This window comes from Kogia breviceps, chromosome 2 (assembly GCF_026419965.1).
Source record: "Kogia breviceps isolate mKogBre1 chromosome 2, mKogBre1 haplotype 1, whole genome shotgun sequence".
NCBI lineage: Eukaryota > Metazoa > Chordata > Mammalia > Artiodactyla > Physeteridae > Kogia > Kogia breviceps.
Window position 1 is genome coordinate 8,979,588 of NC_081311.1, and position 26,652 is coordinate 9,006,239.

Genomic DNA, 26,652 nt, shown 5'->3' on the forward strand with positions numbered 1-26,652 from the left:
ACTGTATTGCTTGGAGGCTTATCCTCTCAGGAGAAACTTATATTTTTACCGAATTTGTCTCTAAATTAAGATCTTTCCTCTTCAACATCCCATCGAATCTTCAGAACAATCTTATCAAGTGGGTCCTATTACCTCCATTTTACAGACAAGGAAAATGGGGCTTGGAGGAATTATATGCCACACACAAGGGTAAGCGAGGTGGAGCCAAAGCCAGACGTGTTAACTCAGAGCTGCAGGAGATTTAGATGGAGGAATGTTCGTGTGGGAGTGTTGGATCTGTTGCAGGAAGGAGGACCCCTTCCAGGGCCCGAGAGTGGGGTCTTGTCTAACACTCGGAAACGGATAGTCCGAGGAGACACACGTGCTGACAGAGCAGGAGACTTTGTTGGGAAGGGGCGCCCGGGCGGAGAGCGGGAGGGTAAGGGAACCCAGGAGAACTGCTCTGCCACGTGGCTCGCAGTCTCAGGGTTTATGGTGATGGGGTTAGTTTCGGGGTGGTCTCTGGCCAATCATTTTGCTTGGCCCGTATCTGGTCTGACTCAGGGTCCTTCCTGGTGGCGCGCGCATCGCTCAGCCGAGATGGATTCCAGCGAGAAGGATTCTGGGAGGCTGGTAAGACATATGGACTGGCGTCTCCTCTCTCCTTCTGACCTTTCCCGAATTCTTCCCGTGGGTGGGTGGGTAAGGAATGTTAGTTCCACATTTCTTACCAGGACCTCCTGTTGTAAGAGAAATCATGAGAGTGGTTACTATTGCGTCTGGCCAGGGCAGGCGGTTTCGGTCTGTGGTTCCCCTAACAGATCCACCCTCAACTCAGTGCGGAGTCCCCAGGAGCTTGAAGCTGGAGCTCCACAGGGCAGGATGGAAGGCACATCCCTTAGCATGGCCTCCAACACCATCTCCGTCTCAGCCTCGCTTATTATCCGGCCTCACCTCCCACTGTACGTCCCACAGCCCACACGTGTTCAAACCTCTGAGCCTGGGCTGCGTCCTTTGGCTGCCTGGGCCTGCGCTCCATCTCCCCCCCCCACTTGCTCGAATCCTAATGTCTTCTCTCCAGGAAGCCTCCCCTGAGGCTCTCACCTGTCCCCCCCCCCCCCACCATTAATTATTCCTTCCACTGGATCTCCCTGCCCTTTGCTTGTGCCTCCAATGAAACCTGAATTCTGTTTGACCTACAGGTTTCCAGGGTGTGATTTTACACTGTGGACAGATACTGGAGTTCAGGAACCAAAGCTTCTGTGTCTGTACTTTGTCTTGCTGAACCCACTATTTTAGATGCAGGAGGTGCTCAAGAAAATATACACTGAGAAGAATTAAGGGGATTTTGTTCGTTTGCTTTTCATATTACTTAAAAATGCTTTAGTTTCCAAGTGCTTTTCATGTCCTATCCAACTCTATTAGGGTTCTCCAGAGAAACAGACTAATAGGATATATACAGATATATAAGAGGACACGTATAATGGAATTACCTCACCCAATTATGGAGAATGAGATATGACACAATATGCCCGCTGCAAGCTGGAGAACCAGGAAAGCCCGTGGTGTAATTCAGTCTGAGTCTGAAGGCCTGAGAACCAGGGGAGCCAGTGGTGTAACTCCCAGTCTGAGGCCACTAAGAACCAGGGGAGGGGGGATGAGGTGGTGGGGTTGCTAGTGTGAGTCCCCGAGTCCAAGATGTCCCAGCTCAAGAAGAGAAAGAATTTGCTCGTCCTCTGCCTTTTTGTTCTATTCAGTTCCTCAAAGGACAGGTGAGGACAGATCTTTACTCAGTCTACTGATTCAAATGCTAATATCTTCTGAAAACACCTGCACAGACACACCCATAAATAATGGTTTAGTAGCTATCTGGGCATCCCTTAGCTCAGTAAAGTTGACCCATAAAATTAACCACCACAAGTCCACCCTTAGTACGTACGCATCTTCTTAAAGCATACTTAATCTCCAGATAAAGGCAATAATAAGGTCATAATTCCATCTAACAGGATACAACTATTCTGCGTGCAACCCCAAACACACTATTTCCTTATCCAGAAGAGTAGGGAAGTCCTTGAGTGATGTTTACTATTTTCCTGATATCCTGTAACTTAAATACTATGATGTAAAATTAAACACTAAATGCTGATGTAAAGTCAATATATCTTATGTTACATGATATGGAAATAAGAGAGGAAAGAAAACAAAGATATTTGCTTAATATATGTAAATACACACATAATATATTCATAACAAATAAGGAGGAAATATGACAGAATCCTTGTTTCTGTAACTGGTCAGATGGTAGCAGTTGGTATTTATAAACACCTTCTACTACTCATTCTGTATTCAGAGTCCCTTGTTTATGTCACAGAAGCACGATGGCAGGGGGTCAAAGTCGGCAGGCAAGCTACATTCTTCACAGCACTGGAAGCTGGGATAAGACTCAGAGGTGGAGGTTGTAGCCTCGGCGACCTTGTCTCGATCACTCGTGGTTATGGCCATAGCAACAGGGGCTTTTGCAGCACTTCAGAAAAATATACACAAAGCATGGAATTAGAATTTTTCATTTCAGTCCATCTGTTACAATTGTCAGGGGTATCTGGAAAGTTTGGGGCTGGAGCCAATCAAACACATGACACCAGCCCAAGATTAAAGTGCTCTGCCCCCATCCCAAGTTCCCGTCTAATCCCTTTCTCTCCTAAGGTTGCCAGAAATGTAAAATCACGTTACAGCAAATAAGGGAGAGTGAATTGCAAGTGCGGGTCACCCAGGTGATCACTGCAAGTCCTCCAAGGGCAGAGCATGGCAGGCGCCAAAGTCAGCCGTCCCCTGGGTGCTGGGATCCACCTTCCAGCACACAGGCCGAACTTCCCTAGAATGGGAACACCACTGCTTCTGACAACCAATCTCTCCCATGTTTGAAGGTTTCTTTCCCCCCAATTTAATGCTCTCTTGTCTGATCTACACTCCCTTGTCAGCTTCCCAGGCACTTCCCCAGAGTCCTGTAGGCCCCCCTCACCGTCCCCAAGGCCACAAGTGAGAGGACACCCTGAGAGCTCCCCAACTCAGGCAAGAGGAGTTCAGCTCAGCCCGCCCTCTGGGTGAACAGAGGCAGAGACTCATTCACACAGTCTCCCCGACAGTCCCCGGTCTGCAGAGCCTGATCAGAGCGGGGCCAGCCAGTGTGCGATCACCCAGCGGAGGGTAAACGCAATGAGGTTAAGTGACAGCAAAGCGGCACAGAGCCACCTGGCTGAGAACATTCGACTTATGAGCTTAGAGCCCCAAACCAGAAGGGGAAGAAGCCAAGATTCTACACGCACTGCCTTGGTCGTCTCAAAGCCTCCCGCTGTTCCTGACCTCAGCCGGGGTGCGGCCAAGGGGCAAGGAACACAGAACCCCAGGATCCCATCTGGGGGGGCGTTAGCCACTCCTACCCACATCACTCACTTCAGTGCGTCGGCTACTTGGAAGTAAAGACAGATGACAACAGCCGTCAGCACAAATGCGGTCATCAGTAAACCGCCACCAGTGGCAATCGTAATCTTGAGGTCAAACATCTTACACACACCTGGGCAGAGAAGTGCAGGCAGGCAGTGAGTGTGAGTTCCCCCTGGCCACAGTCCCTTAGCAACCACCATTCTTCTTCCACTGAAGGAAGCTTCAATGGAAGAAGAGTGAACCCAAGCCACAGAGCCTTCTTTATGCATCTCAAACATGAATGGATCTTCCCAGAGAAGCCTAGAATCCTAAGCTGGTCCAGGTTGGGTAAAGGTTTATTCATGGATGAAAAAGGACTGAAATACAAAGTCCAGAGAGAAGGAAATTAATAGAAAAATTGAGAAGAATCTTTTCCCTTTCACAGGCAGTAATGTGCAACTGTCAGTAAAAAAACAGGCCTGCACTTGAGCAAATGGTTTTATTCCCAAACACCTGGGTCTCATGAAACATATTTACTGATAGAGTCAGGACTGACCCCTTGCTGTTCAGCAAATTTAAAAATACTGGTTTATGGGAATGACTCAGGGAAAGACTTTTGAAAAAATATCAAGCTGTGTAATAGAATACACAAACCCATTCCATAAGTGATTATGTTTTACGGAAAAAAAGTTTTTAATTCTCCCACTGACAGCTGTCATGCCATCTCATGGTTTAAGGAGATTCTAGGAGACTTTGTCCCTCATTCTGTCTCAACAGGAAACCAGAGGTCTTTCTGCCATTTCCCCCCCTAAATCCTGCCAGGAAATCCGGTTTGTCTGGAATAAGCAATTTGCTTAATCTAACACAATGAAATCGGGGAAAGTGAGCCAGGAAAGCAGCATAAACAATTCTACCGCTAGACATACTCACTACAGTTAAACCATCCAGATCTGGATGAAGGCCAACTGGAAAAAAATTTAACAAAAAACAAAAAAACTTTAGGGAACAGGATATTTTGTCAAACCTGTAATTTGAGAAACAGGGATCGAATCATCCCTGTTAGGAGGAATTAAGATTCAAGGTTGAAGAGCTCACTTTAGCCTCTGTCCAGCTCCAACTGCTATGCCTATCAGGCCATAGGCTGTGTGACATCAACTCTCTGGACGGCAGCTCTTTCATGGAGTTGCGAATTTTGTTCCATATGTACCTCCTGGAAGGGTGCAGTAGCAGATGGAAATGACAGGACCAAATCCGCGAACTTGAGGACAGAACAAGAGAAGTTAATAATCGGAACGAAAATTAACAAAGCCTCAGGGATCTTTGGGACCATAACAAAAGACCCAACATTTATGTTATCAGAGTCTTAGGAAAGAAGAGAGAGAATGGGGGTGAGGTTTTGAAGAAATAATAGCTCAAAACTTCCCCAATTTGGCAAAAGACAGATTCAAGAAGCTGAGAAAATCCTGAACAGGATAAAGCCAAGAAAATCCACGGCAAGACACATTCTAAATTAAACTTCTGAAAACTAAAGACAAAGAAACAAACTTGAAAGCAGCTAGAAACAACACATTACCTACAGAGGAACACCAATTCACATGACAAAGCACTTCTTTCTTGTTTGTAACCATGGAGGCCCGAAGAAAGTAGTACATGACATTTTTCCAAGTGCTGAATGAAGACAACTGTTAAATCCTGTATCTGGCAAAACTATCATTCAGGAATGGAGGGAAAAGGACGTTCTCGGCTGAAGAAAAACTAAAAGAATTTTTCCTGAAAAGATCTACCCCTTAAAGGACGGTTAAAGGAAAAGAAAGTAAAAATAGCTGACATACCTTTCTGAACAGGTGACATTCCAGCAGAGGCCTAGAAAACCGAGGGAGCAAAGTGAGGAGGTGTATTCCAGGCAAAGAAAATAGTAACAGAATCCCAAGGCTGCAATGGGATTGGTGTGTTCAGAGGACAAAAAAAGGGCCATTGTGGCTATAGTGGGATGCATCCAGGGGAGAGTGGTGGCAGGAGACGGAGTTGGAAAAATTAGCCAAAGGACAAAACCTTATGGGGGTTTAAAGTTCTTAGTAAAAAGTCTATATTTTTCTTCTGCCTGTTATAAAACACCTTTGGAGGGTGTCAGTGGTTTTAGCAAGGAACCCATGCAATCTGGCTGCAGAGCCTGTGCTTTTAAACATAGACCAGCGGTTCTCAAACTGAGCACGCACCCACATCAGCTGGAGAGCTTGACGAACCATGGAGGGCTGGGCCCAGCCCCAGAGCTTCTGAGTCAGTATTGTGAGGTAGGGCCTGAAAATCTGCATTTCAAGTAGGTTCCCAGGGTATGCTGCTGCTGCTGCTTCCGGAACCAGACTCAAGAACGACTGCTCAATATAATTGACTTTGAATGTGACTTCCCTGTAGCACCTAAGATGGAAGAGAGGAGGGACTTTCAAATGTACTGGAATAGTAATGATATTAAGAACCACGTATGTCACTCTTGCTATTTATTAAATATTTATTTATTTATTTATTGGCTGTGTCAGGTCTTAGTTGTGGCACATGGGATCTTTCGTTGCAGTGGGCAAGCTTGTCTCTAGTTGTGGCCAATGGGCTCCAGAGTGCACGGGCTCAGTAGTTGCACCACCCGGGCTTAGTTGCCCCACGGCATGTGGGATCTTAGTTCCCCAACCAGGGATCAAACGGGTGTCCCTTGCATTGCAAGATGGATTCTTAACTACTGGGCCACCAGGGAAGTCCCACTCTTGCTACTTAAGAAGATAGAGAAGAGTAGAAAGAGAGAGGGAAAAATTTAACATTTACTGGATATCTCCTATATACTAGGCCTGTGCTAGGCAAGTCATATAAACTTCATACAAGAGAATGAAGTCGGCTGTGATATCTCCAATCTTACAGGAGAGAAAACTGAGGCCAAGAAAGGTAAAGCCACTCATCCAAAGTTACACAGCAGGAATAACTAAGATGGAAAGAGAATTCAGGTTTTTCTATCTTGTGTTTCTTTCTCTAAGTCATCTTGGAAACATGGTCTCTGAGGGCATTTGGAGAGAAAATGTCAAAATGGTGGGAAACTGAAATCCTGGGCTGCTGTCCAAATGCAGGGCACGGGACTGTCCTTAAGAAGGAGGAAGTAGTGGGGCTTCCCTGGTGGTCCAGTGGTTAAGATTTCGCACTTCCACTGCAGGGGGGCGTGGGTTCAATCCCTGGTCAGGGAACTAAGATCCCACAAGCTGCGCATGCTGTGCATGACACAGCCAAAAAAAAAAAAAAAAAAAAGAGGAGGAAGTAGCGATGTGAGGAAAGGAAGGGGCAACTAGGCAGATGCTGTACTTGCTTTACCTTGAGAGGCGGCCGTGGAAGAGGAGTCACTTCTCCTTTCAACAGCCTTGGACTTCAAACGTCAAAGGGGATCAGTTCCAAGTAAGAAGGTTCTGTACCAAACCCACACGGGCACGCGGAACAGAGAACGGAAGCAAGGGGAAGGAGAGGAGTCCCGGATCCCAGGCCCGTCTTCCCCACTTACTTGATAGAATGGCTGGCAAAGCAGTTCAGCTCCGAGCCCGTTGCTTCTTCTCGAAAGTGACAAGATAATGAATAATGTGTGGTCTGACAATGGCGGTGCTGGCTATTACTGTCTGAGAGGTTTCCGTGAGAACAGAGGTGTCGCCACTTTGTAAACTGTGATGCCAATGTGAGCAGTTGATCCCTTTGATGGTGGCTCTTTTCCAACCACAGATGTGTTTCGTTCACAGGCTTGATCCACATGGAAAGTGTGAAAGTGAAAACATTAAGTTTTTGATGGAACTTTCACCAAGGGGTCTCTGCTGGGCCCCACCAGAGATTCTGATTCATTGGTTTTGGGGTAAAGCTCATGAGTTTGCCTTTCTAACCAGCTCCCAGGTAAGACAGGTGGGAGGGGCTGATCAGATGGCCCGGTGTCGAGGTGCGCTATGATAGAGACCACAGCAGACTCGCCAAGCTCAGCCTGTTATCTAAATAATAATAACTCTGAGATCTTTTGAAATGCCTATTCAGCGACCGCTTCTCCCTCTGGTGTCATTTGTTAGATTGCGATTTGTTAAATCTTCATGTTTAACAAGTTCCCCAGGTGATTCTGACAGAGATTGGAGAGCAAATGAAGAGTGACACTGACTTACCTTTGTCAGGCGATCAGATGTTACATGGTTGTACATTCATAGCACCCAGAGAAGAATGCCAAGAAATTCTGCATGTGAGGTCACGAGCAAAGCTCCACTCCTTCTTTCTGAGGCCCAGAGCAAATGATGTCACCTCCTGCTTGAGCCACTGATTATTTGGTGCTAACAAATCCCGAGTGGTGCAGTGATGGTTTTCCCAGGCCAGACCCAGGCTACCTTTTCAAGCCTTTCCTCTACCTGACACGCATCGTATGCTTGAGCCAATCTGAACTGTTTCACTTACCCCTAAAAAGAGCCTTCTGTGTTGTTTTTCTACGTTTCACGTGTCCAGTCGCTTGCTGAGGAACCGAGAGACCAAGGGCAGCTCATGAAGGCTGCACCTCAGCTAAGCTTTGAACCGTAGTGTGATTTAGGTTAGGAAGAGGTGGAGACCAGTGCGGGAGAACTCTCATCTGCCGGAAGCAACAGCTTGAGGAGACTTGGGAGGAAAGGACGGGCTGCAACGCAGGTCATGTGGTGGTGGCCAAGGAGCCTGGAAAGCTAGGCTGGGGCTAAGTGAGGAAGAGCCTCCGGTGGTTGTCTCTGTTTATGAGCCACGTGGCAGCAGCACACAAACGCACTCCTTGCCCTGAACCTAAAAGGATCAAAGTCCAGTGATGACAGAGGGATGAAAACCTTAATATGCTACCATAGGAAAGACAGAGATGAATTAATACTCAAAGGGGAGGCAATGTGGAAATTAAAATACGTAACCTGTATCTTTTTTTATTTTTATAAATTTATTTATTTATTTATTTTTGGCCGTGTTGCATCTTCCTTGCTGCACGCGGGCATTCTCTAGTTGCAGAGGGCGGGGGGATACTCTTCATTGCAGCGCACGGGCTTCTCATTGCGGTGGCTTCTCTTGTTGTGGAGCACGGGCTCTAGGTGTGCGGGCTCAGTAGTTGTGGCTCATGGGCTCTAGAGCGCAGGCTCAGTAGTTATAGCGCACGGGCTTAGTTGTCCACGGCATGTGGGATCTTCCCGGACCAGGGCTGGAACCCCTGTCCCCTGCACTGGCAGGCGGCTTCTCAACCACTGCACCACCAGGGAAGTCCCCCGTAACCTGTATCTTGATTTAATTTTTGATCACCCACACACCCCTTGCAGCCACCTCAAACTGCAGTGGTTACCCTGACACCTCTGAAGGTGCATTTGCCAGCCCTGATTTCCCAGACTTGACTTACTGGGTGTGCCACATACAAGGGGAGAAAAGTTACAAGAAAAAAAAATAGAGATTTTGTACATACTGTGGTCTGCTCCTCCTATCTGAGCAAATTCAGGCAGTATTTTCTTAGGTGATAATAATTTTAATAAAGCAATTATATATACATATGTATAGCAATTTGTAAGTATAAGAAAATCAATACCTATGAATCTCTAATATATATAAAATGTAATTTAGGTTTTTATTAACATGGAGAAATTAAGAAATGGATGATCAGGAATTAAAGCTCATCTGAATTATTTCCACTACTATAATCATGAATATTGTATTTATTTTAATTACTTTAGAAAACATAGCATATGTATTCTAGTTATAATTATATTAAAGCAATTTGTGAATCAAAGAACAGACCACAATAATCAGAAATTGTATAAACTATTAATGAAAGGGTTCAGCTTTAAATGAGACACATTTCTCCTGAGTGCTGAAAGAAATGCTACCTAATGGCTACATATGTTGTTAATAAATTAGGAAAAGACTGATATAAGTAATATACAAGTCCTCACTTCCCTAAGGTCAGAGTGATTAATAAATGAACACACTTTATATTAGTTTTCACTTCAAAGAACTAAATTCATCAAAATACAACATACTAAATGAGTGTAAACCATCCCTTTTCATCTTAAATATTAGATGAAAAAAAATATTTTTATTTGTTTAAGACAAGTACTTTCCAGAGTGGATGCATTTAGTTTTTAGATGCAAATATATCACCTTACAACACATATACAATAGGTATAATTTCAGAAAATCATGTCTGCCAGAGAGAACTGTAATCTCCTTGACTCATATGCCTTAATCCTTCAATGCAGAACCTCAGCATTTCACACTTTAATCAGAAAAGGGCTCTGAAAAGAAGAACCTGTATCAGCTCAGAAAAGGAGAGAATTCCTTCTACTTTCTGAGTTGATGGAGATCAAACAAGATGATTTCTCTCATTTTACATCAAACATGAAATCTAAAGTAATAATCCTAACAAAGGTCAGTTCTAATTTTTACTTTTCTATCCATAACTACAGTGTGACACAACACAAAATTAATGGCCCCAAAGTAAACCAATGTTACACATGCCAAATAGCACATCTAATTTTTTATCTGAAATAAACAATAAAAAAGGTAATATGGTGATCTGAAATTAAAGGTTGCAAGTCTTAAGTACCCAGTTTTCTAAGATCAATTAGAAAAAGAAAAAATATCAAGTATTCTAAGCATTTTGTATACCCGTAAAACATAAGGTCTTTCTAAAAATTAAGAGTATTCCAATCAAACACACATAAACTACCAACTAATGAAAAGCATTAGAAATCCTTAAAAAATTTGAACACTTTAAGCAACCCAGAAGTATATGTGAATTTCTTATAAAAGTGAAAAACATGGAAAACAAAAATAATTTCTGACCCTATCATGTTAACTCTTAGTGTACAGGATGAGATTCACAGTAACAGTACAGTTAAAATGAACACTGAGGTTGCTTTATGTAAGTAAACGGTGATCCTCAAATGACATTAAATAGTTGCTTTGACTTTTGGGGGTTTGGATTTGTAATAAATATGAAATAAGTATCTGTAGTACTTTGAACATGTTCAGTGCTATCTTTCTCCATTTGAAAGTCTTTCTCCAGAGTCATAATGTCTTAGAGGCACGCCAGAGGGTGGGAGGTGGGACATTGCGGCAAGCCCACTAACAAAGCAATCTTATTATCTATGTGCTCCTGGAGTTTATATATTCGCTGATCAATGTAGTCCATAAGTTTCTTTTCCATCAGTTCCATATTTTTAGAAAGAATCTTTTCCAAGTAGGAACAAATGGATTGCTCTTCCATTCTAAAAATAAATTAAAAAAATAATAATAGAACAATTTTCCCTAATATTACAACAAAAACAACCAAACTATAGTACAATAAGCAGCCAACACACATTGCTGAAATTTGTCTCCACAACTATACCGTCTCCTTACAACATATTTCCAGGTTCTAAAATACACACTCAACAGGTGACCACAATCCTGAATGCCCAAAACATTGTTATTTCTTCAATTCTTTAAACATTTAAGCATACAATTGAAATTAGAATATAAAAATGAAGATGATGGAATTTCTACCCTCAAAGAATGGCTCTTTAGAAAGGGTCCTTTTGATTTTGAGCTCCAAATCTAAAGTAATCTTGCAAGATTTTTTTAAGGTTTTCCAAGTACTTCCCCAAGCCACTGTACAATTTAAATAGTTTTTCTTTTTAATCCACACAACTTTATTAAATTACTGGAAGCTTCTATGAACAACTGTGTACAGGCTTTTGTGTGGACAGATATTTTCATTTCTCTGGGACGAATGCCCAGGAGCACAACTGTACGTTTAGTTATTAGAAACTGACAAAATATTTTTTAGAGTGGCTGTACCATTTTAAAACCTCACAGGACTTAAAATGAGATCCAGTTTCTCCACATCCTCATCAGTATTTGCCAACGTTACCACTTTTAAACTTTTTATTTTAGCCATTTAAGTAACTGTATAGTGGTATATTGTGGTTTTAATATGCGTTTCCTTAATAGCCATGAGGTCAGTAGCACATCTTTTCATTTGCTTATTTGCTCTTTGTACATCCTGATAAAATGTCTCTTTATGTCTTCTGCCCATGTTCTAATTGAATTTTTTTAATGTTGAGTTTTGACAGTTCTTTCTATAATTTAGGTATGTCATTTGTTGGATACATAATTTGCAAATATTTTTCCCCACTTTGTAATTTGTATTTTATTCCTCTTAACAGTCATTCACAGGGCAAAAGTTTTACATTTTCATGGCATCCAATATATCAAATTTTCTATTACCTTGCTTTTGGTGTCATATCTAAGAAGTCTTGTTTTAGGTCCCCAAAGATTGTCCTCTATGTATTTTCATTATTTATTTAGTTATTTATTTTTGTGGTACGCGGGCCTCTCATTGTTGTGGCATCTCCCGTTGCGGACGGAGCACAGGCTCCGGACACACAGGCTCAGCGGCCATGGCTCACGGGCCCAGCCGCTCCGCGGCATGTGGGATCCTCCCGGACCAGGGCACGAACCCACGTCCCCTGCATCGGCAGGCGGATTATCGACCACTGCGCCACCAGGGAAGCCCTGTCCCCTATGTATTATTAGAAAAGTTTTATAGCTTTATGTTTTACATTTAAGTCTACAATCCATTTTGAGTTAATTTTTGTGTAAGGTATGAGGTTTGGGTCATGGTTCACTTTTTACCCTTTGGATATCCAATTGCACCAGCACCATGTGTTAAAAAGACTATTTTTCCTTTATTGAATTGCTGTTGCACCTTTGTCAAAAATCAATTGGGCATATTCGTGTGGGTCTATTTCTTTTCATTTAATTTAATTATTTATTTTCATTTTTGGCTGACTTGGGTCTTCATTGCTGCACACAGGCTTTCTCTAATTGCGGTGAGCGGGGGCTACTCTTTGTTGCGGTGTGTGGGCTTCTCTTCGCGACGGCTTTTCTTGTTGCAGAGCACAGGCTCTAGGCACATGGGCTTCAGTAGTTGTGGCTTGCAGGCTGTAGAGCGCACGCTCAGCAGTTGTGGTGCACGGGCTTCGTTGCTCCATGGCATGTGGGATAGTCCTGGACCAGGGCTTGAATCCGTGTCCCCTGCCTCAGCAGGCAGATTCTTAACCACTGCACCACCAGGGAAGTCCATGTGTGGGTCTATTTCTGAGCTCTCTATTACGTTCCATTGACCTATGTGTCTGTCCCTCTGCCATCACTACATCATCTTGAATACTCTCACTACATAAGACTCGACACTGGGAAGAGTGATTCCTCCCACTTCATTCTTTTTTTTTTTAAATAAATTTATTTTATTTTATTTATTTATTTTTGGCTGCGTTGGGTCTTTGTAGCTGCACGTGGGCCTTTCTCTGGTTGCAGTGAGCACAGACTACTCTTTGTCATGGTGCGCGGGCTTCTCACTGCGGTGGCTTCTCTGGTAGTGGAGCACGGGCTCTAGGTGTAAGGGCTTCAGTAGTTGTGGCACATGGACTTAGTTGCTCCACGGCATGTGGGATTTTTCCGGACCAGGGCTCGAGCCCTTGTCCCCTGCATTGGCAGGCGGATTCTTAACAACTGTGCTACCAGGGAAGCCCTCATTCTTCTTTTTCAAAGTTGTTTTAGCTATTCTACCTCTTTTGCTTTTCATATAATTTTTAAAATAATCTTGTCTTGGTCTACAAAGTATTGTGGTGGAACGTCAGTATGCATTATATTAAGTCTTCATAACAATGGGGAGAATTGACAACTTTACAATGTATGAAACTGAATTTGTAATTTAAAAGTTCCCAGGAAAGATATATCCAGGCCCAGCTGGTTTCCTTAGAGACTTCTACCAAACAGTTTAAGAAGAAATAATACTAATTTTACACAATCTCTTCTAAGACATGGAACTAATTTTATGAGGTCAGTATTACCCTCATAGAAAGCCAGGCAAAGACAGTACAGAAAAAATACAGACCAGTATCTTTAATGAATTAGATGCAAGAATACTCAACAAAATATTAGCAAATCAGATCCAGCATTGTGTAAAAAAGAATTACAGCCCACAACCAAGTGGGATTTATTCTAGGTATACAAGGCAGGTTCAGTTTTTGAAGTTAATCTAATTCACCATATGAACAGACTACAGAAGAAAATTCATGATCATATGAATGGCCATAGGAAAAATATTTGACAAAATCCTATACCCATCTATGATGAAAGAAACTCTCAGATAAGTAGGAACCAAGGAACACTAAGCCTCACAGTCCCTGAGCAATCTGACTTCATTCCACCTTTTACAGTCTTTGTATGTTTGCTGTATTATTTTCATTGGTAAAAAGGGGGATCTGAGAGAAATGGGGACATTACATCTCAGCTGGACCCAGGAGCAGTTTTTAAATCTGTTTAGGTATTTTTTTTTCTTTGGGTTTTATTGCTTGTTTGTTTTCTTTTGCCATATTACAAGTTAACACTGATGTAGACTATCAACTGTTAAAGACTCTTGTTATCTTTCCTTGTCCTGCCCAAGTAAGAACCACTTTTTTTTCAATAACTTATTAAACTCCTCAAATTTCAATGCTATCAGACACATTAAAATTTCAACCAATACAACGACCTCATTGTACATGGGAAAAAAGGCTAAGCCAAAAGATTTAAACAGTAAGGCAAAATAGTTAAGCTAGAACTATGATTAGAGTCCTGAATTCCAATCTAGTGCGAAACTGGGACACATTACATCTATATAAAGGATGGGGAACATACTAAACACTTAGCCACTCCTCAATCAAAGCAGGACTAGAAAAAGTTGGGATTATGAGATCAGGGGATAAGGGCCTGTACACTAGAAATAATTTAGAGCTGAAAAATGTTTGGATGACTCCGAAATTAGCCTAGGTCACACATGATCTACAAAGGAAATCTGTTACGATGGCTCACTTCATACAATCTGGCAAAAAATGTACATATCATGGTCAACACGGCTCCTCTCCACTCATGCAGACAACTCTCTACTCTGACCCTATCTGCTGCTCGTACCCCTTCCATCAGACGCCTGAGAAGTGCTCGGCACCTCCAGTTTTACACACTTCTTTCAAAGCAATCCATCCTACTCTGCTGAGTATTTCTTTCCTATAGTGTGTTAATGGTGAAATGTAAAAGCTCCTAAAATCCTCTCTGGAAACATTTTCAGGCAGTAGTTATTGAAACAAACCTGTTTTCCCACACCCGCCTCCCCGCTCCTGCCCCCAATCTAAACCACACTTGTCTTAAATACTTACGTAACACCAACAGTGCCTTCGCCGGGCTTGGTGATGCTTTCCTGCCACTTGCTGTTGGGTCCCACACGGAGGTGGTTCACGTGACTACACAGATTCTGCAGAAAAGGCAGCAACTCAGAGTGAGGTGTATGTGAGTTGTCACTTGCTTTCTTTGGTAAGAAAGAAGATACTGCATTCTGAAGATCATTCTCAGGAAGAGAATGGTTTTGTGGCACAATTTTACACTCTTGGAGGCCTGTCATATTTCCTCCACCAGCTGGCTGTGTACTTTTATCAATGTAAGCTGTTAAGTCTTCAGTCATGTTTCCAGATGTCAATCCAGTTCTGGAAGGGAAAGGCGTGGAGGATGACTTGCTGAAGGCTCCTGAAGTAGAAGATGACTGCAGTCCGACCGTGTGCTTGTATCCAGTGCTTCCCCAAACTGACTGAAGCTGCTCTCCAATGGGAATACAATTCTAAGCAAGGTAAATAAGAAAATGTTATTATTAACGTGAATGATAATGACAGGTAACTCTGGAATAACTCAGAGTCAGGCAATGTGCCTTCTTTCATTTGATCCCCAAAACTTTCACATGAAATAAGCTATAGCTACTATCCCAATGTTAAGTTAGGAGACCAAGATTAACGTTAACCTGGCCAAGGTAACACAGCTAGTCAGTGGCAGAAGCAGGACTGGAACCCAGGCCACCAAACTCCAGAGTCAGGACTTCTAATCATTTCACTCGTTTTGCTAAGGAAAATATTCAAATAAATACAAGCACACTTAGTAAAACTGCACAGGCTTATATTAATGTTTCCTTAATTTATGGTAATAAAATCTAGTACTCTCAATTCAGTCACAGTAATTGATAACTTTCATAGAATTAAAAGTCATCTGCCTTGGACAGGAATAAAGACGCAGACGTAGAGAATGGACTTGAGGATACGGGGAGGGGGAAGGGTAAATGGGACAAAGTGAGACAGCAGCATGGACATATATACACTATCAAATGTAAAATAGATAGCTAGTGGGAAGCAGCCGCAAAGCACAGGGGGATCAGCTCAGTGCTTTGTGACCACCTAGAGGGCTGGGATAGGGAGGGTGGGACGGAGACACAAGAGGGAGGAGATATGGGAACATATGTATATGTATAGCTGATTCACACTGTTATAAAGCAGAAACTAACACACCATTGTAAAGCAATTACACTCCAATAAAGGTGTTAAAAGAAAAAAAAATACACAGGAAAAAAAAAAAATCACATGCCCACCGTCACATATGGTAATTCAACCTAAGGATATGCAATTTAGTTTCATTGGAAGATAGACCAGATAGTTACATACTTAAAGTATGATGTTATATGAATACTTCTGTAACTCTTTCAGTGACTAAAACGAGCTACCTTTTGGCGAAGTCTGCCTTAATAATTTGTAGGGTAATGGTTATGTTTTGTGGCCTCAACTCCACCGGCTATGCTATATTATTTCCTGAGAAGACTCAGGCTCACCTTTGAGAGCAGGTTACACTGTCTCCTATACAGGGCCATGTTCTTGCTATGCTCTTCAATTTTTCCACAAGAGAAAAGCGAAACTACCTCTAGCCTATCTAACTGTTAAGTTATACACCTCCATCTTAACTTCTAAACACAGAACGCTACTAGGGATTCTTATAGGGGATATCATCTCATACTTAATGTTGCTCAGTATCTAGTTAGGGAGACTGAGAAAAATATTATACAAGATTAGCTGAAAACACTAAGGCCATATATTTTCTGAATATTCTAAAAAATGATTCTTGGATAAAGCCAGCCCCAAACTCATTCATTCAACAAATATTTACCAGAAATCTGCTCTGTGTTAGGTAGTGTTTCAGGGACTGGAAATAAGACAGTGAACAAGACAAATACAAATTTGCAAAAATACACTCAGATTTCTGAAAAAAATAAGTATCTCTGAACATCTTGTAGGATTTCTGAAAGGTCTGTCTTTAACGTTTTAAATTATCATAAAATCCAAAAAGTATCACCTTGAAAAAGCAAGAAAAAAAGATGTTTTTATATTTTCAGATGAAAAAGGTAAACAGTGAAAATCTTGAACAACTGCATATATTTTTGTTGAGAAAATGGGGCACAGCTTTCCCTCAGATAACATTAAATGACAACTATATGCCAGGCACTTTGATTCAGAATTCCTACTCAATTATTCTAAAGTGCTAAAGCAAAAACAAATCAAAGTCAGCACATGTGAATTTCAAATACGAGGAAATAAGAAATCACTTTAAGAAGCTTTCCAGAAAACAAAGAACCACAAGGCAAAGGTGAAGCAGGGAGTCTAGAAAGCTGTTCCCCAGGTCCTTTCCTCATCAGGACAGGCCCTGCCCCAATTAACATATGAAGGTTCCAAACAGTGTGTGATTACACCCCTTCCATAGAAGGAGAGGTTCTAATCGTGAAACATCCCTACTTTATACTCAACAGATAGTTACAGAGCTTATATGACACTTTCCAGGAAGACATTCCACGGATTCCTTGTTTGTGGACAAAAGCAATCCTAGAGAACCAGGTATATATCCTGTGAGAATCATTCATAAACACAGCCTCCCCACAAGAAAGAAGACTTTTATTAGCATGTTTAAAAGACGATTTAACAGGATCACCTTCTTTCTTCCCCAGGGGGTTTCCCAAATGTCCCCATAGATAATGATTTAGCACTGTGTTGGGGGCTTACAACACACGTGCTGTTGGTTGGAGGACTTGTGATTCTATATGATAGAAAATGCGACAAGGACACACACCAAGCTTGGGAATAGGATGAGAGTTGCGAGAGCACTCTTACAATATTCCTCATGTACTAGTGAATGGACGGAAATCACATAGCGAAGAAAATGTATTACTTTGGGAATTAAACAAAAAACCCTAAAAACATGGGCAACAAACCCCACAAACTACTATTCATGTCATTTCTTTTCCAAAGTCAAGGTTTTAAAACATAAAAATCAGTCCATGAACTGATTTTACTTAATTCATTAACCCTCTCTAATATTTCCAAAATTTTCCACACAAAAAAAATCTCTTCTGTTTTTAAATGTTTAATCTCTATGTCCACTGGATCCTTCCCCTCAAACATCTGTTCTTAAAATATGCTATGCATAAGATTCATCTGGCATTGCCTGTTTAAAACAGGTGAGTCCTGGATCACATCCTCAGTGTTTCAGGTCACTGGTGAGGGCCAGGATTCTGCACTTTATAAATATTCCAAGGGATTCTGAGACCGGCAGGTTCCTTATCGCTATCATTCTTGAAACAACCCACTTTACCCTGGCTGCCTCCACATTCTAACTACCCATTTACTATCTAATGCCTCAAAATCTGCTTGTCTTCTCATCACTATTCAAACTGACCCCCTGGAGATCTCCAAGGAGTACTTAGTTGATAATCCAAAGGGCATATATAGTATATAAAATTTACTCGGAGCCATAAACTAGACAGACAGGTCCTCTTTGCACAAAGCTTATATTTTAATGAGATACACAGAACAACACATAAACAAGAACAGGCAAGAAAGCGCTGATGAAAATATATGATACAGATTTGGAGGAAAAGGCTAATATTTTTATCGGGTGGTTAGGGAAGGTGTCATTCAAGATGGAACGTTTAAGGTGAGGTTGACATAACAAGAAAAAGGCAGACTTGCTAAGATCAGGAAGAGAGGATTCTGGCCAAAGAGAACAGTTAAGAGGGCAAAGGTCCTGAGGTGGGAGCACGTCTGGATATTTGTGGAATACCCACATCAGAATGTCTAGAGCAAGGCATCTAAGGAGATGCAGCAGGAGATGAGGTTGAGGAGGTAACGAGGGCCCAGATCTCAGATGAGAGCGTAAGGAATCTGGATTAGTTCTGAGTGTCAAGGGAAGCAGTCAGGGGGCTTGACACAGGGGAAGTCGAGTCTGATTGACCCTTTGAGATCATTCTGCTTGCACTGTGGAGAGGGAGCACTGGAGCAGGAGGACCAGTTAGGAACCTCCTGAGGTATGGAGGTGAGATAATAGTGCCAGAGGAAGAAGAGTGTGGACCCTGTTCATTTTAAAGCTCTCCTTTCCTTGCTTTCCAAGATCATCCTCAACTCTCCTGTTCTCCTATGTCTGCCTGTTGATCCAATGATACTTGTCCTAAATTAATATTGGCAAATCTCACAAAAGTTATATAAGTTTGTAAACTCATATTATTGGTTTTAAACTTTCATCCTATGATCTTACCAGTATCATTGTTTAGATTGTAAACACGAAGAAATTTATTCTCAAAAAGAGGAAGCAATGCCAAAATAACACAGAACTAAGAGCTTTGAATTCAGGTCTCGTGACATCAGAGCTCTTGCGACTCTAAGCATTCCTGTGTCCTGCTCTTCTGGTTCCTTTTTCCTCTCCCTGTGTTCTTAGCAAACGCACCTACTCTCTCAGGGTCTTCCTTCCTGGCTCCGGTCTCTCCCCTCACCCCCTTCCCCATCATCTACTAGGCATGCTCCTCCCTAACCTCCCTCCTCTCCATCAGCCCCACCTGCGTTTCCAAAGCCTCACATCATCATCCCAGGGCATGTGTTATTCACATCTAAAACTCAACACTCCCAAAGTAAACTCCTTTTCCCCCCAAGTCGCTTCCCCCCTTGTGTTCCATGTATATTATGGTATCACCATTTTCAAAACTTTAGTTTCACGTTTGATTCTGTTCTTCTCCCACAGAACCCATATTAATTAAGTTAGTTGTCAAGTCCCAATGGCCCCACTGTTGTAGCCTCTCACAATCCAGCATCAGGTTACTCCTTCCAAGTTTAGACTTTCATTAAGTGTCCTCTGGATGACGGAAATAACAGAGCTGCTTTCCTTCTTGTAGCCTCACTTTCTGTTGACGCATCTTTCCTACTGACTCATCTTACACATAATAGCAGATTAAATTTATTAAAACAGAGCTAAGGGCTTCCCTGGTGGCGCAGTGGTTGAGAATCCGCCTGCCGATGCAGGGGACATGGGTTCGTGCCCTGGTCTGGGAAGATCTCACATGCCGTGGAGCGGCTGGGCCCGTGAGCCATGGCCACTGAGCCTGTGCGTCCGGAGCCTGTGCTCCGCGACGGGAGAGGCCACAACAGCGAGAGGCCAGCGTAACACACACACACAAAAAAAAACAGAGCTAAAAAACACCCAGAAACTCTATAACGTCATTCAAAATCCTCTAAGATCCAGCCCCAGTGTATCTGAATCTTCCTGTCACTTCTTCACTCCAGAGAAATGAACTTCTATTCATTTCCTAGCTACATCCTATTCCTCTAGCACTGAAGATTTAATCCATACTGTTCTCTACCTCTCAAGCTGCATCCCTCCAAATTTACTTGCCTAATCCCACCCTTCCTCTTTAAAAGCCCTAGGTAAAATGCTACTTCCTTTAATAAGCCTTTCCTAGCATTCCTCACTCCCCACTTAGATGTCCTGACTCCCCTAACAAGACTACAGAGACCCTTAACGACAGGCTATCGACTAATTCATCTTTGAATCTTCTAAAGTAATCAAAACTGTGGTATTCACTAAGAAGGGGCTAAATAAATACTTGCTGAATGAATAAATGAGCGAATTCATGGAAAATTGTGAAATCTGTAAAAGAAATTTTTTTTGCAAGACAGTAGGTCTACAGAATGTTATTTTTAGAAAAGTTAGTAAAGCTAACAGTTAATAACAAAAGTTGAAATAAAAAGATTTATGTTTGTACGTGTCCCTATAAGAAGACATCATTTAACGAATTTTAATAGTATCTGGAAGAAATCCATTTCTACTCACCTGTTGCTGGAAAATAACCATATTCATCAATTGCTGAGCTCCAGATGACAACGTTGACCCCATGGACTCCAGGATGGTTTGGACCCTCTCCAGGTCTATCCTTGATCCTAGAGCGGGACAGCCTGCTGAAGAATTTGCCGAAAGTGGCCTCACGTGTACCACAACTTTACTGATGAACACACACTGCTTTTCACCAAAGGAGAGCAGCTATTATAATACAAAAGTTCAGCAAAATTAATGATAATAAAAATAATCATCATTTAAGGTCATTTCTCGTTAATTCTGAAGAGTGAAGCACTCAAGAATCTAAAAATTAACTTCAAGTACACTTCAAAGGTTTCTCTAGAACAGTCACAGTCAAAAAAAAAGACTCAAGAAAACAATGTAAATGCAAAAAGTCCTTTTTAAATAAAAGATTATGCATAAATAATGTTTTACTTAGTTAGTTTAGGGAATTAAAGATAAACTATACCAATCTGAGATCGTAACATACTGAAACTTGCTATAGTATTATTTAATACTAAATAAGACTGTCCAGTGTCACATGCAAGTGTTTGTGAAATACTAAATATAAGTAAGTCAGGATTTTAGAATTTAGAACTGTAGGGAATATCAATACAACCTAAGAGAGCTCAATAGTTTACACATAAAAAGAGGAGTTCAGGGTGGTTTTTTTAACTTGCAAAAGACACCCAATTAGCAAAGTTGAGCTCTGAGCTTGTTTCTTCTGGCTTCTATCCCAGTAGCTTTTCCAATATTTTATGCTTCTTCATGTTCTAGACCAAAAGACATTTCATGTGTGGTGTAGGACAAGAAAGCAGCAAAGTGGAAAGAAAACAGCATCTAGAATCAGACAGACCTGAGTTCAGTGATGGCTCTGCCTGGGTGACCATGGGCAAATGCCAAACTTGAGTCAGGAGTAAAATGAGTTCACACGGTTGTTATGAGGATTATGTGTTAAAATTTCCAGTACACGTCACTGAGTAAGTGCTCAAACATATGCATCAGTGACTATTAGTTTTGTTTTGTTTTGTTTTGTTTTTTCGGTATGCAGGCCTCTCACTGTTGTGGCCTCTCCCGTTGCGGAGCACAGGCTCTGGACGTGCAGGCCCAGCGGCCATGGCTCACGGGCCCAGCCGCTCCGCGGCATGTGGGATCTCCCCGGACCGGGGCACGAACCCGTGTCCCCTGAATCGGCAGGCGGACTCGCAACCACTGTGCCACCAGGGAAGCCCAGTAACTATTATTACTTTTAACTTACATATACTACTGGCCCAGAAGAAGCCTTCCTACAAACCCAAGGATTTCCCTAAATGAAACACTCTTTCACTCCCTGGTACTTCCACAGCACAGTTTCAAATACCATTCACCTTCAGAGACACAACAAACCCATATATCACACAAAGACACAGGCGAATACAGACCCATGATCTAAAAACTCAGTGTGGCGCCAAAGATGTGACCGTCATCAACAAGTAAGTAAATACCTCATGAAACGTAAACACCCACATTCCAACCTCCATATTATCCCTGTTCTGCTTTTTAACCCCCAAGCCCTTCTCACTAGCGAATGTAGTACCTATTTTGCACACCGAGTCAACCTATTATGTCTTGCCCACTATAGTATTTGCGATGTGAGGGCTCCATTCCAATTTATCTCATAACTGCCAATTCCTGAATGCCAAGTACCGTATCTGGCATCAGTAGGCACGCCAGTATTTGTTGGATGAATGAATCGCCTTATTTAAATGACTTTAGAAGCTATTAGTATATACACCTAAAACAACATCTTGGGATAATCAGTTGTGTGCTCTTCTGTAAGTAATAATCAGCACAGAATTTGAGAAATTAAAAATAATCCATCCAAGAATTTTCTTCAGTTCCCTAATATTACCCATAAGGTAGGTCGAAAAAGGTGAAGGAACTTGCCCAAGGTTACTGTGTTAGTCAGCAAGAGAGCTCATTTAACAGTCAGGGCTTATGTAAAAAAGAGTGGATGTATGTATATGTAGAACTGATTCACTTTGCTCTACACCTGAAACTAACACAACATTGTAAATCAACTCTACTCCAATAAAAATTTAAGAAAAAAATAGGGCTTTCGATTTCCAGCTCAGTACCATTTCCTTAGATCTGATGACCCTAGTAAGGTTCGCCTTAAGAATATTTTTCAGGCTGAAGACACCAAACCAAACTCCTTAAACTTTGTGGTACCCATGTCTGAATCCTCCCTGATTGTGTTCTATGCCTCTAGATTTGGGGACCAAAACTGCTTGTGGTTTTCTTGGCACCTAAGTTGTATATAAAGATAAAAAGTGTTTTTAACTCCGTTTTTTAAGGCTCAAAAGTACTATACTGCTGTGCTAACAACAGTACATGACATGACTAGGAAATGGAGCAGGACCCTATGGCCCCTGCCCCCTTGTCTTCAGCCTGCCTTTGGTCTATGGAAAAACTTTAGCCGAAGAATAAGTTTAATCAGAGAAGTGCAAAAATGCAGAAGCAAAGAAAAGCAGTCAACAGGACAAAACAAGAATAGTTTAGTCATAAAGCAAAGTCAAGGACCTTTAGTTCCTCCGCAAGGGCTATAGATCATATTCTGAGCCACATCCTGCGAGCTGTCTTATAGATACTGAAACCCCCACCAGGTGGAGGAAGTGAACTACATGCCGACCAGACTGTAGCCACGACATAAGCTGCCACAATTCCGAGAACTGGCCTCAAGGAAAAGGGAACAAACCGACCCTGGAACTGAAGAACAATCAACATGATGCTGGTCGGGCCACCACATGACCAATTTGAAGACGACTGTCAGAGCTGGCCGTGCTGTGTCTGCGTGCAGCCCCCTCCCTCTGTCTATAGAAGCTCTTGTCCCCTGATGGTCAGTGGGGGGAGTTGGCCTTCAGACAGGAGTCCAGCACCCCCAACGCCCCACCCCTGCTGTTGCCGGCATCCAAAACAAAGCAAACTTTCCTGTCCACCAACCTGGCCTCTTTATTGGCTTTTGAGTGGTGAGCAGCCGGACCCCACTTTTGGTTACAACCGTAGCTATTAAATGATCAAATTTTAACAGAAGAATGTTGATAATTTTTTAGAAAAGGATTTCTTTTTACGTGTTTACTGAGTATTTCTGAACAAAACCAGGGACCAAGTTGGGCTAACTACATTACCAAACCTACAGATAATAAGTATATATAATAGGAAGACAACTGTAGTTTTCAAATGAGCTTAGGAATGACTTACCTTTATTTTACAAGCATGTGTGGAAGACTCCAATTTTAGATAGTTTTTGTACAAAATAATCTTTTCATGTTCACTGAAAATAAAAAAGAATTAACTTATAAAAAATTCCACACACTATCACTTTTAATAGGTACATTTAAAAATAAAGGTTTCCAGGACAATATTTAAATCCTTGGATTCAGTTTTCCTGGTGAGGCATAAACTGCTGCGACTTCCTACTGAAGTGCACTGGCTACAAAGACAACATCGGCCACTTAACGAGCTATATGAGAAAATGAAGTTAGATATCAAAAGTATATTCATGCAGCACAGAGCACACTGTAAAGCTCAATAACACACCCGTTACATCCAACATGCACGGCGTATAAAACACTTCACATTTTGATTCATATTAAGGAGAGATTAGGTCAGAATCTTTGTAAGAAATCAGAAAAAAAAATCAAGAAGTATAAAAATGGGTTAAGCATGCTGGTATGGCACAGGGTTGGGCTCACACACTGTGTGTAAAGAGTTTCCTACAGGAAAATGTTCAGCGTTCCAGACCGATAGACAACTTAATTTTTGGAAAACAGATCGTTGTGAGTTAAAGAAAACAGACAAGAAACACTTGCCAGAACTTCATCTGATCATAGACTTCCACGAACTAGCTATGATCTTTTACCAGCTTCTCTCTCTTCCACTAGCTCTCCATTTCCACGTTTATAAAAACAACTAGGCTGATCTAGACTGTCTTTAAGATCCCTAAAGGTCCAAACTTCCATGTCTGCTGGTATGTTTTTATCTTCTCTCCCCTAGTATCTGGTACCAATGTCAGAGAATCAATAAATATCGCAAAAGCTCAAGAAAATAAAACACTACTTCACAAGAACACTTCCACACGCATACGTCACAAACCTGTTATCCAGAACATTACAAACATTCTTGCCCCTACTGGTTCCACAGTACTCGTCTCCTGAGTATACTTCCATATTTCTTGCTGAACTTAAAATGCCCATAGAAACGATTTCTTCACCTCCAGGAGGGTCACATCTCAGGTAAAGGAAGCAGGGGTTTTCATCTTGGGTGTTCGCGTTCCTTTTCAAAATCACCAGATCCTGGCTGAAAAGAAAATGAAGAATATTATACAGTTCTCTGAACACTGTCATTAACCCACTTAATGGGCCACAGGGGTTGACATGCTATCCTATTCATTTACATTTGCATTTGGAGTCCAAGCGCCTTGCAAAGCACTGACGAAATGCTCAATACAGAATTCATAAGGAAACGATGCTTCAGACGTGAGGCCTCGCCACTCTCTTTTCCCTTGACTTCTGTAATACCTTCTAAGCAACTTCCTATAATTGCCTGTCCAGTTAATGAAATATATGTACTGGGCAGCTAGTGTAAATTCAAAAACAATTCAGAAGTGGGGGTGGCGCGGGGTGCAGAATGGAATAAAGGACCAAAGTGTGCCATTTTCAAAACTAAGCTGATGAAGATTTTCGACATCTGGATTTTTTGGTTTTTTTTAATGCCTATTTTGGTTGACAGGAGGTTTTTGTTTCGGGATAGAAAGGCGGTTCTGATCCCGACAAGGGGCCTCAGGAGCCGACGTGACGGACACAAGGGGGAAGGGGGTGAAACGCCGGGTCTTCAGGTCACCTGCCCCCCGTCCTCTGCGCCCGACGCTCACGCCGGAGTCGCCTCCTCTTTCCCGCGGGCCCGCCACCCGGGACCTGCCCCCTCGCCCTCGACGCCCGCACAGACCTGTCACCGCCTCGGCTCCAGGCCCAGACGCTCTCCCCTCACGGCTCCCGCCTCCCCTCCCGGCTCCCCCAGGAGCGTGGCTGGCACCGAGTACAACCCCAGTCCCCGCCGGCCCGGCGCACCCGGTGGCAGGCGGCGCCAGCAGCTCCTCCCAGTCGGCGTCCCGGGCGCCGAGACCAGACCGGGTGAGATGGAGACTCTGGGCCAGGACTCCGCACGCGGCATCCCAGGAACAGGCCAACGTCGGGCGGCGGGTCAGTGGCGGGTGTACGGTCTCGCTCTCCATCTGGCCACCTACACGCCCGGCCAGCTCCGGAACCTCTCTTACAGCTCTTTAATTTCCGCTAGACTGAGGGACTGTAATGTAACAGAGCAACTTCCGCCGCGTCCGCCTACAAACCCCAGAACCGCAGCTTCCCTCCGCAGTCGGGAGAGACCAGCTACCGGAAACGCGCGTGCGCGCGCCGGCCGGTTTGGGCAGAGGGTTCAAAATCTGCGGGGGTTGAGGATAGAGCTGGAGTCCGGCGCATGCGCACTGACAGCCTGGTCCAGCTGTTGGGCTGTGCGCAGGCGCGGTGCGGTGCGCGTGGGAACCCAGTAGTGGTTTGACGTTGGTCCCGGAGATGTCACGTGGTTGCAGGTGGCTGGACTGACCCGCAGGGTTGGTCCGGTGAGGAGAGTACGTCGTGAGGTTGGTGTGGTGTCGTGGCTCTCGAGACCTGAAGGCCCTCGTCCCGACCCTCGCTGTCTGTGGCGCGGACGCCGAGCCTTTCCGCGGACTGCGGTGGAGTGCGGGGGTCTGGGGACGCGGCGGCCGGGCGATGGAGTCGGCTTTTCAGGAAGTCGTCAGCCCGCTCCGCACACGCGCTCTCTCCTCCGAGGATGTCAGGTGGGTGCCGGTCGTTCGGCTTTAGCTGAGGAGGAAGTTGGGACGGTGTCGCCCTTGGTGTGGGGCCGGGGCGGGTGGTGTGTGAGGAAGGTCTGTGGCCCTGGGGCTTCGCCCTGTCAGGTGGCCCGGGCCTCGTGTCCCCCGTGTCGGGTGGAAGGTGGAGAAAGGCCTGGGCCCGAAGGGGGGTGGGGCCTGCCCTCCCGGCCCGGGGGAAAGGGAGCAGCACGGCGGCCTCGGGTCTGCGGTGGAGCAGAACGCGGGCTGGACCTGAAGGACCCCGAAGCTGTGGGTCCGGGGAAGTGGGGGCAGGTGGCTCTTTCCAGATGCCCCCGGGATAGGAAGGCCTATGATGC

At 43.3% G+C, this 26,652-nt stretch overlaps 2 protein-coding genes across 11 annotated transcripts in view; one reads left to right on the top strand and one right to left on the bottom strand.

Annotated features, from left to right (window-relative positions):
- Positions 1–26,467, bottom strand: LOC131750515 (ATPase PAAT-like). 2 transcript variants are annotated; one of them, XM_067024429.1, is made up of 6 exons: positions 25,533–26,467; positions 24,559–24,762; positions 23,665–23,737; positions 20,422–20,628; positions 14,622–15,076; positions 1–719 (listed from the first exon to the last, which is right to left on the bottom strand). In XM_067024429.1, the coding sequence occupies exons 1-6, from the start codon at positions 25,694–25,696 to the stop codon at positions 707–709; spliced, it is 1,116 nt and encodes a 371-aa protein (XP_066880530.1). In that variant the 5' UTR covers positions 25,697–26,467; the 3' UTR covers positions 1–706. The 2 variants fall into 2 exon arrangements, with proteins under 2 accessions (XP_066880530.1, XP_058909011.1); XM_059053028.2 differs by lacking the exon at positions 1–719 and adding an exon at positions 8,323–10,652.
- C2H10orf120 (chromosome 2 C10orf120 homolog) overlaps positions 25,834–26,652 on the top strand; it is a 73,790-nt gene continuing 72,971 nt past the window's right edge. For 2 of the 9 annotated variants that reach the window (XR_010838787.1, XR_010838789.1), the window contains exon 1: positions 25,834–26,299. The gene's annotated coding sequence lies outside the window, so the exon portion shown is untranslated. The remainder of the gene's footprint in view (positions 26,300–26,652) is intronic. The other 7 variants (XR_010838785.1, XR_010838788.1, XR_010838784.1 and 4 more) reach the window with 5 other exon arrangements.